At 40.4% G+C, this 16,064-nt stretch overlaps 1 protein-coding gene across 1 annotated transcript; it reads left to right on the top strand.

Annotated features, from left to right (window-relative positions):
- The first annotated feature begins 3,227 nt into the window (after positions 1 to 3,227).
- Positions 3,228 to 15,699, top strand: LOC139717205 (adenosylhomocysteinase A-like). The gene is made up of 8 exons (XM_071628707.1): positions 3,228 to 5,245; positions 8,816 to 9,006; positions 10,173 to 10,401; positions 10,550 to 10,662; positions 11,103 to 11,310; positions 13,759 to 13,964; positions 14,846 to 15,040; positions 15,568 to 15,699. Exons 1-8 carry the CDS (start codon positions 5,206 to 5,208, stop codon positions 15,697 to 15,699), a joined length of 1,314 nt encoding a protein of 437 aa, XP_071484808.1. The 5' UTR covers positions 3,228 to 5,205.
- Positions 15,700 to 16,064: the final 365 nt, after the last annotated feature.

Genomic DNA, 16,064 nt, shown 5'->3' on the forward strand with positions numbered 1-16,064 from the left:
TTGACTACTGCAATTTCCTTCTTGTTGGTCTCCCTGCTTCGAGTATTTCACCAAATTCAAAATTCAAAATACAGCTGCAAGGCTTGTAACCCTGACAAAAACATCTGACCAAATTACTCCAGTTATCCAATCCCTCCACTGGCTCCCCATACATCAACGTATCACCTTTAAAATCATCCTTATTGTTTACAAGATAAATATTATGGATTAATCTTACCTCCCTTCCGCTCCTCCACTTCAGCCTGTTCTCTCTCTTCTCTCCAATTATCACGTGGTCCCGCACATACCCGCTATGGTGATATATGACCTTTTCTGTATTTCCCCACCCCTTTGGAATAAACTCCCTCTCTATATTCGTATAGCTGAAAGTGTTGATATGTTCAAATCATTGTTGAAAACTTGTCTGCTTACTCAATCCTAATCTTGTTGTTGTTATTGTTGCTGTTATGTACATAATGCTGTATCTTAATTATACCTCAATATTTTTAATGTATATATCGGGCATCCTTTCTCTTTATAAGATTATTGGTGCTGTTCGTTATTCCCAGGTTCGCTATTCCGAAGGGTCATTAATCTGAAATGCACAAATTTCCTATACCGAGGTTCGTTAATCCGAAAATGAAAAAGGGTTCGTTAATCCGAACATTGCGTTATTCCTACGGTTCGTTATTCCGGAGATTCGTTAGATTGAAAATGAAATTCGGAATAACGAAGCTTCGGAAAAACGAATCTTCGGACTAAAGAGTCTTGTGAATAACGAACCTTCGGAATAATGAGCTGTTACCAAGATTATTGGGCATTGGCAGGTTGATGTGCGATGCGTTGTAATGTGCTGGATTGTAAGCAAAAGTAAATATGTTATTTTTTCTTAATTGATCAACTTCATGTACATTAAAGTGTAGAGAGTTATATACGCCTACGCATGATCATCTTGATCTCAGTGGCCTCAAAATGTAATTTAGAAGACATCCCAGTGCAGCTGTAACAAATCTGTTAATCCAAAAATTACACGAAGGTTCGTCATTCAAAAAGGCAAATTATCTATCTATGCCGAAAAATAAACGTATGGCTCATCCTGCATGATTTAGAAAATGAAATAAAGTCTCATCCACAGTTACAAAATAAGGAGATGCAGTTGAAAATAAAACAAAATGACCGGATTTCACAGCACACTCACCCGAAAGAGGAATACGTATCACACACGAAACCGCTTTCATCAATATTGGAGCATTGTACTCTTCATGGTGAATGTATGCTTTGCGTAAATCCAGTTTCCGAACACAAAAGCTATACTCTTGATAGCTTAGTCAGGGGAGCACAATTGACTGAAAAAAAAATCATATCAATGAGATACTTCAACAGACTAAATAGAGAAATCACAGGCCTGCTTTTCTTAAAGAGTTAGTATTGATATTATACACTCGATTTATTTAGTGCTCCGCTGTGAATCGAGCGTAAAAATACAGTTTTGGTTATTGCTGAAAGCAAAACAGAAGAACACTTCGAATCGCAGCGTTTATGATTATATCATTATGCTTTATTTTAATGTAGCTTGTAGATACATGCATAGTACTTCCCGTGTCCGAGGCACGAGGATAGAGGTCATGAACTTCATGTCCAGTTTTATCATTTTTAGTATGTCAGTGTAGTTCATTCTTTTAATGCTAGATTTCATCAGCCCCCCCCCCCCCCCATACTGAGTCTGATATATCAATACCCGCCTTCACGATGTGCAAAATAGCGCGTTACTGAACATGCTCCAATACTCGAGGTTTTTTTTTTTTTTTTCCAACTTCTCAGACAAAAGAGCGTACACGCGAGGATTGTACACTTTTTGGTTCAGACGCTCCAGCCACCCTCGGAAAGTTGAGGGGTTTTTTTGCAACCGTTCACACGTACAGAAAATAACCCGCTAATTGCCAATCGATGAAACTATTGTTCTTGTGCCTCACAGTGGTGTGGAGAGCACGCTGTTGTTAATGATGAGAATAAAAGAACTCAATCAAGTTTCTAAACCCGACCGTTCAAGTACTGCCGGGGCAAATACCGCGCTCATTCAGAAATATCAGCAAGATTTCTGAGGTTATGCATCGCGCTACTGGTTCGCACTAATTTTCTGTTGTGTGTGTGTGTGTGTGTGTGTGTGTGTGTGTGTGTGTGTGTGTGTCCACATGTGCAAAAGACTGGAGTTTGCTAAAGGGTAACAAAAATTGAGTTCTGTAACATGCTAATTTGTGTACGTGTGAACCCCCTATTACAGGTATGTTGTAAGACTTTTGTTGGACTTTCCTACAAAAGGAGGTTTGATTCTAGCCTGCTCGCTTGCTGTGTTCTATCATTTATTTTGCAGTAACGTGTCTGTTTGTATTGCTGGTATGCCATACGGAATATTGTACCATGAATCCACCTTCCTGGGGACCGTTTCATGAAACTTTTTGTAAGTGATTTACACTGACAACTGTTAAAAGCTACTGAAATCCTTGCGTCTGATTGGCTGATGGCAAATTTGTCGGTGAAAACCTCCGACGAACTCGTTGATGAAACGCAACCCCCCCCCCCCCCCCCCCCCGTTGATCTACTTTGCGATTCGTTTGCTTTGTATACGCCCTTGAACGGGTGGCGGTTTTTTTCCTCTCTCTCTCTCTCTCTCTCTCTCTCTCTCTCTCTCTCTCTCTCTCATGTCATGGTGATGATAGTCGTGTATTGAATGTTATAGGATATGACTATAAAACTGATCTGAATAGCAATGGTGATGACAATTACTACTGCTGGCATAAGTGACAGCTAAATGAACAGATGTTTCCTTGTTCTGATTTCACCTCTCCCTCATTTCTCACTCTTGTTTGCCCCCTCCCATGAATGATAAACAACAACAACAACAACAACAACAACAACAACAACAACAACAACAACAACAACAACAACAGACTTAACCGCACAACAAGTCAGATAAATGCGTGCTGGCAACCAATAGACCTATACGTGACACGTATCTTTTAGGTTGAAACTAACTTAATGGCCACGACAAATCATATCAGAGGAAATAATGGCAGAAGAAAAAAAACTGACAACCTTTCTAGTGTAAATTTCTGCGAAAACAGGTGGCCCCCCAAAAAAATGCGCGCACTGCAACTATTTCAGGTTATAAGCAGTCTGTAAACCGACCGAACGGCATAATTCTATCAAAATGTCGCCTTATCTTGGCTTCTTTAACAGTAAAAAAAAACCCCACACGTTGAACAGTATTGGTGTATTACACATTAATGTTAGCACTAAAACAAAACAAAGGGGTTATTCGTCGCTTCATACTTACAATCAAATCACGTGTCAAAAAAAATGATGATATAAAAAAGGTCCCGAATGCCGAAGAAAATATCGCTTTCCTAGATGCCGTTGCAACAAGCTGAAGTTTATAGTGTAAGAGCTATACCTACCCAATTACACAACAGTAGGCCTACATAATATCATGGCAACATATATTGAAACTTCTTTCGATCTCACACTCATAAAATCTGCGTACCACTGCGTGTGAAAATTAGAATGAACATCACGGACATATCAACTGAGAAGTTCCTCTAGATACTTCTTCCCGACTTGGCGATCATCAAACAGTAAAAGACGTGACTATTAATTTATTTGTATCGAATGTAAACTGTTTACTGTAAACGAAAAAAACTATATGGAGTGCCTCCTCCGTTTATTGTCTTTGCCGTAACCATGGAGCTACTACGAAACCAAACAAGTAGCACGCATGGACGGCGCGTTTCATTGAACTTGATAACCACGTGTTTCGCACTTCGGCACATATTGCACTGCGCGAAACGTAGCGATTACCGTACTTGTGGCGGACATACTGACTTTGGTCAAGGAATGAAAATAGAATACATTAAGAAAAATATTATGATATTGAAATACCGACATCATGAAAATGTTTGGAAACAACGAATGATTATGGAGTATAGAAATGAAAATGCCAAACAAAGATTTTCATTCGCTCATAGGGAAGCTCTCTAGAAGAGATGAAAGCATCTCCCCTCGTATGGCAGTATAAGTTTCCCCAACAAGCTGAGGTTAGTGAGGTGTACACCAGGGCTCGACACTAACGGTGGCTCGGTGGACAGGGGCCACCAAAAACGCACGTCGGGCCACCAAAAAAAGTCGGATGTTTGCCTTTACTTTTGGAAATGGACAGCGGTAACAGTCGACTCCGTATAAGATGCTAAAATAAATGTCAGATGTTGTTTTTATTTTTGGAAATGAATAACGGTAATATTCGACTCCGTACGGTACTAAAATAAATGTCGGATGTTTGCTTATACCAAGGATGCTTATACTTTTCGATTTGAATAACGGTAAGATTCAGCTCCGTACGGTGCTAAAATTAATGTCAGAAATTCGATTTTGCGTTCGGAAATGAATAACAGTAATATTCGACTCCGTACGGTGATTAAATAAATATCGCATGTTTGCTTTGACGTTCGGAAATGACTACTAATGATATACAACTCCGTACGATGATAAAAAAAATGCCGGGTATTTGCTTATGCGTTCGAAAGTAAATAGCAATAACATTCAGCTCTGAAAGATGTTAATATAAGTGTCGGAAATTTGCTTTGACGTTCGGAAATGAATAACAATGATATTGAACTCCGTACGATGATAAAATAAATGCCGGATGTTTTCTTTCAAGCTCTGGATTTGTGGAAAGATAATAATGTACGTTCATCACTTTTTTTTCATGATTCATTCAAGAAATTCGGGAGTCTGACAGCCATCGGATCTCGTTACGATGTTTTTGTATTGTTTACAGACAAGTATGGCAAACATGAGAGCAAGGCTTCATAGAAGATGAATTACCCTGGTGGCAATCATTGAACGACAATTTCAATTCAATGGGCAATCGTCGGGACCACTCGCGATGTTAGAAAAAATAAACACCTCAGCATCGAGCAATTTCTATCATTGAATGAGCAATCGTCGGGACGATGTGCGACGTTTCAAACTCATACCAAACGGTGATTTAAGTTCAATGGGCAAGCCTAGGGACGATGCGCGACGCTTTAACAATTACTAAACGCGTCTCTGACCAGTGATTCAAGTTGAATGGACAATCGTCGGGACGATAAGTGCGACGTTTGAACAATTATGGATTAACAAACTCGCCACGGAACGGTGATTTAAATTCAATGGTCAATCGTCGGGACGATGAGCGACGCGAAACCATCACCAAAACCTTTACAAAACGGTTAGTCAAGTTGAATACGCAGTCGTCGGGGACGATGTGCGACGTTTGAACAATCACTGAAACGCTTCGCCGATCGACAAAAGACCTCCTTAATTGATTAGTCGAGACGAAAAGAGACGACTTCGTTCCGACTCGTCGGAACCATCTTTTGTTGATATCTATAATGAGCCAAAAAGAGCGCAGTAATGGGCACATGAGGCCCAAAATTTGGATCGTCAGGGACGATTGGCGACGATCTTTTGTCTCATATCGTCGCGACGAAGATATCTCCCTAACACAGTTTTTCTGTTGTGCCTTAAATAGAAAAAGCATTTGATATGATTTCCCATTATATTTTGCTCAGGAAACTGAAATTGTACGGTTTCAGTGATGATGTATTAAAATGGTTCAAATGTTATTTTTCTCCCCGTAAGCAAGTAACTATAATAAATGGACATACGTCGACCACATCATTTGTCACATCTGGGGTGCCCCAAGGTAGTATACTAGGGCCATTGTTATTCATTCTATACGTGAACGATCTACCTCGTGTTGTCCATCATTGTACCATATGTCATTGTACGTATGCAGACGATACTTGTTTATATCATACGTAGCAACTAAAGACCCCTATGAGCTCGAAAGAATGGTGAACGATGACTTTAATAGCCTCAGTACTGAACTGGCTGAGCCATAACAAGATACTTTTGAATGTAAAAAAAAAAAAAAAAATGGAAAGCTGTGCAGATGGGATCACAAAGGAGATTACCCCGCTGTCGTAACGTGTCCTTCTTTATTGAAAATAGCAAGCTGGAGTTTTTCTCGGAATGTAAATACCTTGGCGTTATTCTCGATAGTCATTTGTCCTGGGCCCCACAAATAAGTCATGTTAACCCTAACTAGGCCGGGCTATTTAGGTAGATCATAGAGCCGGGGGGGGGGGGGCCTCCCAGGCCCCCCCCCCCTCCAGATCTCGGCCGTCGACCACGCGATCGCGACGAAAATTTGCACACACATTGGCTATGATGTAATCTAAAGTACCATGAAGTTAAATTTAAAAAAAAATTATCATTTATGCTTAATTATGCTAATTTATGCATACTGATGCATGAAATCAGACAATTTGGTATAAATCACTAAATAAAGCTCAAAATGGGCTCATTTTTTTTATGTAAATATTCTTTTTAGTGTCCTGAGCAAATATAAGAGAAAAAAATTGTGCCATCTAAAAAATTTCTTAAGTATTTTATTGTTTTTTGAATTTCTTATGTATTTCCCTGTTTTTTCGACTTTATGTTTCTCATTGTTTTTTCGATGAAACTTGTCCACGACATTGTTCCGAACAAGGAAATATGTTATTAATTGATTTTAATCAATAAAATCCCAAAATAAACGCTTTTATGAAATTTGCCTGTAAGCACAGTTGTACATGAATTCACGTTTTTGAGCAATTTTTGGTCTGACATGCACGTACATATTTATGCGCAACTTCGGAACCGCGCACCCGGGCATTGCAAATTTGATGTCAAAAGATGCGGGAGACTTGAAAGAAAAAAGTCATGAAACGTCGCGGCGTTAGCTTTTCGCGTTAACGATACATCGCGCGAAACGTCGAGGGGGGGGGGGGGGGGGCTCGGAGGCCCCCCCCCCCCCCCCCCCCGGCCTAGTTAGGGTTAAGTCAAAGGCATTGTGTAGCTTACACGTGTTAAGACGCACACGACCATTCATTGACCTATAATACCGCGATTTTATTGTACAAAAGCATGATACAATCCCATTTTGATTACTGTAATACAACTTGGATGAGTTCAAATTCCACCGCCACACGGAAACTCCAGGTCGTTCAGAACAGGGCACTGAGAATAATCCTACAAGTAAATGGTATGTATAGTCGAAAGCTACTGTATGAAACATTACATATAGACTGTCTGAATGTGAAGTTAGAAAAAGATCTGGCCATTTTGGTTTTCAAACTACTACGCAAACTTGTTCCTAGGGAGATTTCTGCTAAATTAACAATAAAATTGTCACATTACCAACTGAGAAATAACGAATCCAAAGTTTCCTTACCAAAGCCAAACACTAATTTCAAGAGAAACAATACATTGTATGTGGCGTCTAAAGTTTATAACAGTCTTCCAATCATTCTCAGATGTGAAACCCCATTAAATAGATTTGTGTAAAACATTGATTATATTATTTGCCAAATTCCGTTTTAATCAGATAATTTCAGATTTGTATAATTCATTTTTTTTTTCGGTTCTGCCCATCACCCAAATGATTTAATGTAACTTAACTGATGATGTGTTTTTTTTTGTATCTATATGATTTTTTTAAAAACTTCAGTCAGGCCTTTTTATTGTATTTTTGTTTTGTCACTATGTTTCTTGTCGTGTTATGAATACTACCTTCTGTTTTGTATTATATTTGTTGTTTTATACCATGTAAATTGATATATACGGACTCACTGAAAAACAGTCCTGAGGCTGATAGTGTTTTTTTTTAAACCGTATTAAAATAAAACAAACAAACAAACAAACAAGATGTGCATGGATTGAGCTACTCCTTAGTGTTTGAGCCTTTAACTCGAAATTTTGCTTTTGTGACCGTTATAGAAGGTAGAATAGGGAAGCAAGCTTCATCTTTTGTCAGCCTCGAACAACGTGCTGCCATGGTATTTTTTTCAATAAAACCATACAGAAATATCTTGGATTGAGCTCGCTTCCTTAGTTTTTGGTGGGGTATTAATAACATCCAGCCAAAGTTCTAGTTTTATAAGCCCAGATATTTACATCTCGTTAGGTTACATGATAGCCATGATTTCAGATGATCACCTCAACCAAGAACTATCTCAATAAGAACATTGTCGATTTTATCACTGAAATCAAATCAGTCTTTAAGCAAAGGTTTGACCAGATGAAACACGACAAACTAGGATGAATAGAGAATGAATGCATGTATTGGTAATCTCTCTCACGTATAGTAGGGCTACCCCTATGGTCCGTTCAGGCAGCTGACTTGTTAATGAGACTATGATCATGTCGCCTTTACATATCACTTTTATCATTGTGAGCATTTCTCTTGTTTGTCTTTTGGAAGTAACCAGAATTGTTTGTTTCATAGAACATAGAATAACAATACTCTGCGCTCCTCGAGGAGAGTACTGGAGAAAATTATTACTCTTGGGGAAAAAAAGAGATTAGTGTCGCATAGAGTATAGGCCTAATATAGGGCCTACTCAAAGTATTAGGAACAATGTTTTTGTATAGTGTATCACATAATATATAGTGAAATGATGTAGTGTTGTAATCCCAGGCAATAATGAATATTGCATCACTCATAAACAGTAGCAGAAGATACTTTCACGCTGAAAACCTGTCCAGTTTCATAAAGAGTAACGATTGATCTTACGCTCGATTGATTGGGCGTAAGATCGATCGTAATTATAAATGTGTTTCACAAAGAAACTTACGCTTCATCGCTTCAATAGTAAGATTAATCTTAGGATCAGTCTTTATGAAAAAGGTCCTAGATTGATGATAGATATACGTTTTGAAAGTGTTACAAGCCTCTTTTCTTGCTCTGATGCAGCCGACATTGAGCTGGCCGAGTTTGGTCGCAAACAGATTGAGCTAGCTGAGAACGAGATGCCAGGTCTCATGATGATGAGGAAGAAGTACGGAGCCAGCAAACCTCTGAAGGGTGCACGCATCGCTGGCAACCTGCACATGACCGTCACGACAGCCGTCCTCATCGAGACTCTGAAGGAGCTAGGAGCAGATGTAAGCCTCTTCTGCTTTTTTTTTCACAGGAAATGTAGCAGGCTTGGGGACATCTGGATGGATTGAGTGAAAATTTAGGATATAAACATACAGATCATAGGAACCGAGGTGTGAAATCTGCCTGTATTTTCTGAAAAGAGGGCTTGAACAAGAGAGAGTATTAAATGTGCGAATATTTGATGAGGATATTCTGTTCTTTGCTGTAAAGAGTTATTGATGTTTCAAAAAGTTAAAGTTGAGTTTGAGTGAAAACTTTAATTTTCCCACAGAGAGATAAGCGTAGAGGTTAATTGGCTAGGTGTTTTTTTTTTCAAGGACCTTGAAGGTCCTTGCTTTTTATAGGATGATGTAAGGAATGTGGGTACGCTTAGGGGACTAAAGACCGGGTAGCGTGGGGGAAACATGGATAACCCAATTGAGTCGATATTCATTCGCTGCCCAACGGGGTACCGATATTCAAAAACCACAAATAGCCCCCGTCATCCACGTGTCGGCGAATATACCTGTATGTGCATCGAGACATACCCTCATTGGTAACGGTCAACTCGAGTGGAGATTCTTCAGCTGTGAGGGTGTGTGCTTACAAAGAGTTCGGTGATAAAGCTGAACACAATTCGTTAGGGGATTCTCGAATAGATCCGAGCTGGACCAACCTTCCCCACTCCATGGTATTCCAACACTACTGGGTCTTAAAGTAAAAGATTTGATATTGATTGTGAGAGGGCTCGAAGCGGAGATGATGCTACTCCTCGCTTCACAAAATGGTCATTTGGATCAGTAATGTTGGAAGGGTCAAGAGAAAACTTCTAAGGTTTAACACAAGGAGCAACGATTAGAGGTTATGTTTGGGTATGCATTCCGGGAATGATAAGCAAAATAGTGCTGTTCCTGTTAATTGTGATGGTGGCTGAACTTGAACTTGAACTTGAACTTTATTCTTACGACCCCTTTCGGAGTATGGGAACATACGTTCTATATACATGTCTATTATACATACATACAAGCATAAATACATGAAAAAAGAATATGACTATGAGTAAATGTAATATAACAAGCTCACAGTTATAACAAGATCAAAAAGTATCGGAAAGATGAAACTATATTAAATACTGGGTGGGAATGAGACAAGTCTGTCCACTGCAACCATCTGTGTTATTGATGACCAGGTCCAGTGGTCAAGCAGCAACATCTTCTCCACCCAGGACCATGCAGCCGCTGCCATTGCAAAGACAGGAGTGCCGGTGTATGCCTGGAAGGGTGAAACAGATGAGGAGTTTGAGTGGTGCATTGAACAGACTCTATTCTTTAGAGACGGCCAGCCCCTGAACATGATCCTGGAAGACGGGAGCAATCTCACACACTTAATCCACAGGAAGTACCATCACCTAATGGAAGGTAAGAGGGCCTCTCATCTGAAGTTTCTATTTGTAACCCACCATTTGACATGTTCCACCAAAACATCCTCCTCTTTTGAAGGAGAGTTTGAATGTGGTATCTTCATAATTATTGTCTGTTGTTCGCTTTTGATTTCGATTTGAGCTAGGTATCAAAGGTTCATCGGAGGAAACAACGACAGGGATCTACAGACTCTACAAGATGATGAGAGAGGGTTCCCTCAAGCTGCCCGTTATCGATGTCAATGACTGTGTCACCAAGGTATGTGTCTGCCCATCGTGCTAATTGGTATTACCAAGTATGTATAAATATGTTCTGAAGAAGACAGCAGTGAAACTGTGTATAATGTATAAGAACAAATAGGACAGTTACATAGATGCTTTTGGAGTCGTTAGAGACATCTATGCAAGATCACATGAGCGTTCATTTGATTACTGCAAAGCACATGTGAGGGACAGTTCAGTGTGTCTGTGATTTGAGACAGAACAAGTTACGACGTGCTTCATGAAGTGTTTGGTAACTCATGAATTTATTTTGAACAAAATGTAAGAGATCTGCTGACCAAAAGAATGAGTTCTCACCAGTTCAGTGCATGATCCACTTGCGTGTACATGGATTGCTCTCTGTTCTTTTGTAAAGTAGGGTCTTGTGTAAGTTGTGGTTGACCACGTATCAACTTATTACTTGGTATTTTGCACTAGAGCAAGTTTGACAATCTGTATGGCTGCCGTGAGTCTCTGGTTGATAGCATCAAGAGGGCGACAGACATCATGCTGGCTGGCAAGTGCTGCGTCGTGGCGGGGTACGGTGATGTCGGAAAGGGTAGCGCTCAATCTCTGAGAGCCTATGGTGCTCGTGTTCTCATTACAGAGGTTGACCCTATTAACGCCCTGCAGGCTTCCATGGAAGGTTTGTGTAAGAAAATTGACTACGGAGCTTTTTGAAGCCGTATTTGAATAGAGTTGATAAATGGAGTGCTTCAGTTGGTTTGTTGTTTGATGTGCAGTTTCTTTTTATTTTCAGAAAGGTGGGAGTGGAACCTATATGCATAAAGATGCAAGTCCTGTAGTGAACTGCACTTGGGTTCATGTAAAAGTGCTAAAAATGTTTGTTGGGGAAGACCTGTAGTCCATGTTTTCATATATGCAGCTCTAACATCAAATGCTGGCAACGTTATTTTCTTTTTTCACTTAGAAGTCCCAGAAAGCAATAATGCAGTTGTCCGACGTTGGTCCAACGTCATACTTATACCTTAGCCCAACGTCAGAAGTATGGCGTTGGCCCAACTTATAGTTAACCAATAGCTTGCTAAACATACCAGTTACAATTATGCAATCTGGTCACCGACTGCGACCGTACGGGCCATTGCCAACGTTACTTCAACGTAGGATAGCCGACCGATATTCATCGTGCATCAGTGACAAAAGTATAAAAAAAAGTGGTCCAACGTTGAGCCAACGTTAGCTCATCGACTGCAACCATGCCCACCATCGTCAATGTAGGCCCAACGTGAGAAGCCAACCAATATCCACCTTTCACATGTGACAAAAATAAGACAGTGGCCCAACGTCGAGCCAGACGTTGAGCCGACGTTAGCTTGCCGACTATTGCCAACGTTGGCCCAACGTCGGATACCAACCAACATCCACGGTGCATCAGTGACAAAAGTAACACAGTGGCCCAACGTCGAGCAAACGTTAATTACTGCGTAGCTCACAGACTGTGACCGTGCCGACCATTGGCAACGTTGGTCCACCGAAGTATTGTTACCTGGGGTATCCATTTCAAACAACTTTATGATTCTTTTTTCCTCGGAAATAAGTTTTAAGGATCTGTGGTGTAGTTTTACTACAGGTACCATATTGCATGTAATGTTTTATCAAAGGTGAAAATCATGTTTTATGAAGTTTAATCGACCACTCTAGCCATGGATAAACAGGGACGGATTTCGTTTTTGTTTTTGTTTTCCAAGGAGGGGGTTTCAGGGGCTGAGCTGGGTATTGCGAGGAAAGCGAGCGAGGGGGGAGGGTGTGGGAGGGGGTATCCCCCTCCCATAGTAGGGAGATTTTTCATTTTTAGGATTGCCAGCTTGCGATTTTAAAGGGGATGGCTAGTAACCGATCAGTGGGAATCAGTGGGAATGCTGAGGGATGATTGTTCCAATCCTTGTGGGATTCATTTAAGAGTACGCGTATAATTATATCTACTGTCGTGTGAAAATTATTTGCTTCAGAACGGTCTCATATTCAAGTAATGTGCAGATTAATGCCCCGTCACTGACCAGGCACGCTAACCTGGAAACATTAAACTGCACATTACTTGAATATGAGACCATTCTGAAGCAAATAATTTTCACACAACAATAGATATATAATGTACTCTTAAATGAATCCCACAAGGATTGGAACAATCATCCTCCAGCATTCCCACTGATCAGTTACTAGTCATCCCCTTTAAGCATGCTTGCATGCTCTATTTTTTCTCCTTTTTTCCCCCAAATAATAGGGGGGGGGGCTGCAGCCCTACCCCCGCCCCAAGCGCGCCAGAACACTTCTGTTTTTTTTTTTTGTTTTTTTTTTTGGGGGGGGGGCACATTCATGTGACGGTGTGAGATCCTCGGTGTGGGAGGGGTTACCCCCCTCCCACGGTAGGGTAGGGACTTTTTGTAAAAACGGAGTACAAAAGTCGCGTTTATAGAGCATTTAAAAGCAAATTTCTAGGGAATTAAACAGAGGAAAGAATCATTGCGAAGGAATATAATTATAACATATGGGGGTACATCATTTTATGTGACGGTGTGAGATCCTCGGCGAGGGAGCGAAGCGACCGAGCTGGGTAGGGTGTGGGAGGGGGTTACCCCTTCCCACGGTAGGGACTCTTTGTAAAAACAGAGTATAAAAGTCGCGTTTATAGAGCATTTGAATCAAATTTCTAGGGAATTAAACATAGTAAAAAAAATCACTGCGAAGGACTATGATCATAACTTATGCAAACTATTCATTTTACTACAACTACGGACAGAGCGAGAGAGCCACTCTCACTTTGCCATTCGTCTGAAATGTATTCATTAAAAGCTAAAACGTAATGGCATTGTTCGAGCAATAGAAATTATTCTTGTATTACTGGAAAGCATAGAAGAAAAGGAAAAATGTAGGTTTTACTTTTTTTTTTACTTGGCAGCCCAAGGGGGGGGGGGGGGGTTTAAACCCTCGAACTCCTCCCCCCCCCCCCGTAGATCCGCCACTGGTAGATGTATATCATTATGAAATGCTTCACATATTACGCAACATGACGAAGCAAGCTTGTGAAATAACGTGAAGAATCATGCTGTTATGTTGTTTGCCTGTACGTGTTCAGGGTACGAAGTAACGACGATGGATAATGCCTGTGAGAGAGCACATCTTTTTGTTACTACCACTGGCTGTGAGCATGTCATCAATGGACATCACTTCCAAAGGATGAGAGATGACAGCATCATCTGTAACATCGGTCATTTCAGCTCGGAGTTTGATGTCCCCTGGCTCTACAAGAATGCTGTGGAGAAGCTCACTGTGAAACCGCAGGTGAGATGCTGAGTTTGTTGCTAGGTAGAGTCTATTCTAGCATTTCTATAGGCATCACCCTCTCCCTCCCCCCTCAAAAAATAATAATGGTTGCTATCAGGATATGGTGGGTGTCTCAAATGTTATGTCATTGCAACAGCTTATGAAGCCGCAATGGAAGTAAAACTGGTACATTATGTTGGCCGAAACGTAAATGCATTTTACATTTTCAAGAGTGGCAAAAGAACGAACCTCATGCAACATATAACTATTAGTGATTATTCAATCCAAATTAAATTGCATGTATATTGATATAAGTAATTTGAACAAGAATAAGAACAACCAGACTTTTGTTTATACTAATAATTGTTGTATCTCTTCACAGTCTGAAAGTTAACCTTTTTGTGTCCAGAGTATCCCGACAGAAATGTGTTGGCCATCTCACTGCCTCGATTACCGTCAGAAAACGATAATCCACTCGGGGCAAGTGTGTGCCTTGGCAGCATCCGAGATCACAGGATGTGCAGTTCTGTTGAGATGTCTCTACCTTTCTGTAATTAGAGAATGCTAAATGTTTACCTATATCAAAATAAAGAGATTTGGCCTCATTGGAAGGCTGAAACTTTCACCAATGTACATTATGTAAAGATTTTTTTAATGCCCTACGACTGAAGAGAAAATAATTATTTTTTAAAGGCGTTGGTAATAAGCATTCGTGTGACAACATGAACGTCACGTTATGTATTTTCTTATGTACATCCGTAAATGTTCACTCTATGAATTCTGTGCAAAAAAAAAAAGCACTTGATAATGAAAAGAGCTATAAATATGCAAGTATGGGTGCCCCCCCCCCACAACATCTTTGAAACGTCCTAATACTGTCAACACTAATCTTTCTTCAGGTTGACCGGTACACCCTAGCCAATGGACGCCATGTCATCGTCCTGGCAGAGGGCAGTCTGGTCAATTTGGGTTGCTCCATGGGACACCCAGGTTTTGTCATGTCCACTTCGTTCACCAACCAAGTCCTAGCCCAGCTAGAACTGTGGCAAAATGGCAGCGCATATGATGTTGGGGTTCACAGGCTTCCAAAAAAGGTGAGTGAGCAAATCGATTGTTGTCCCGCCTGTTCGGTAGAAGTGTTATTTGACTATGACGGCAATATCAACGAGCATTAGATCTGCGACGCGAACGCTGATGACGACACTATTAGGCCAAAGATGGTGTTCTGCACGTGCGCGAAACAGCTGTTTCCATTGTCCAACCCTTTTAGCTGTGTCGTCTTAGCGTTCGCGTCGCAGATCTAAAGCTCGCTATTGAGGTACTCTCTGCACAATCTCTTCCTATTCACTGACATCGATTTAATTATTCAAAAAGTTGCTTGAATATTCAGTGAACCAGCAATTCGAAGTCATGTCAATGTATCAAAGGGAACTCTCTCTTCAGGCAGATTCTCCTTTTTGATCATTAAGATCTTTCCTTGTGAATCTTAATCATTCAAGGTCAATTACTCTAGTAAGTTAATCATGATTTCTTGCTACCACAAATCAGCTTCTTTGCGAAGCCCACAATGCATTGCAAACAAAGTTTACTACTTCAAAGACATCTTCTTTTTTTTTTGCAGCTTGATGAAGAAGTTGCACGACTTCACTTGGACCTTCTTGGAGTAAAGCTGACACACCTGTCAGATTCTCAGGCAAAGCACCTTGGACTGCCCAAAGATGGACCTTACAAACCAGAACACTACCGGTATTAGACCAAGTCTTGTTCAGCTGTTCTTAATCAGTGAGAGTGATATATGAAGGGATGGGGTTATATAATTGAGAGAGAGAGAGAGACTGACTTTAACGAACATTGACCAAACAGCTAATGTCTTTGTGTGTTCTTTAGCTTACTTTGAACCCTGTTAATGCCAGGTGCATGATGTAACCCACCAAAATTTTATTCTGCCTTTTAGTGGAAATTGTTCAACCATGTTTTTTGAATGAATGCTGCAATTGCATTTACTCATGGAAATTGTTGATCTCTACTATCCAACGAGAACTGTGGTAAAAAGTCTGCATCTCGATTCTTAGCTGCAAAATTACCCTATTGACCAGCATAGGTTTCCAACTATTACTT

Source organism: Diadema antillarum, unplaced genomic scaffold, assembly GCF_040938485.1.
Source record: "Diadema antillarum isolate AM-2024a unplaced genomic scaffold, OU_Dant_1.0 scf00000072, whole genome shotgun sequence".
NCBI classification, from domain to species: Eukaryota; Metazoa; Echinodermata; class Echinoidea; order Diadematoida; family Diadematidae; genus Diadema; species Diadema antillarum.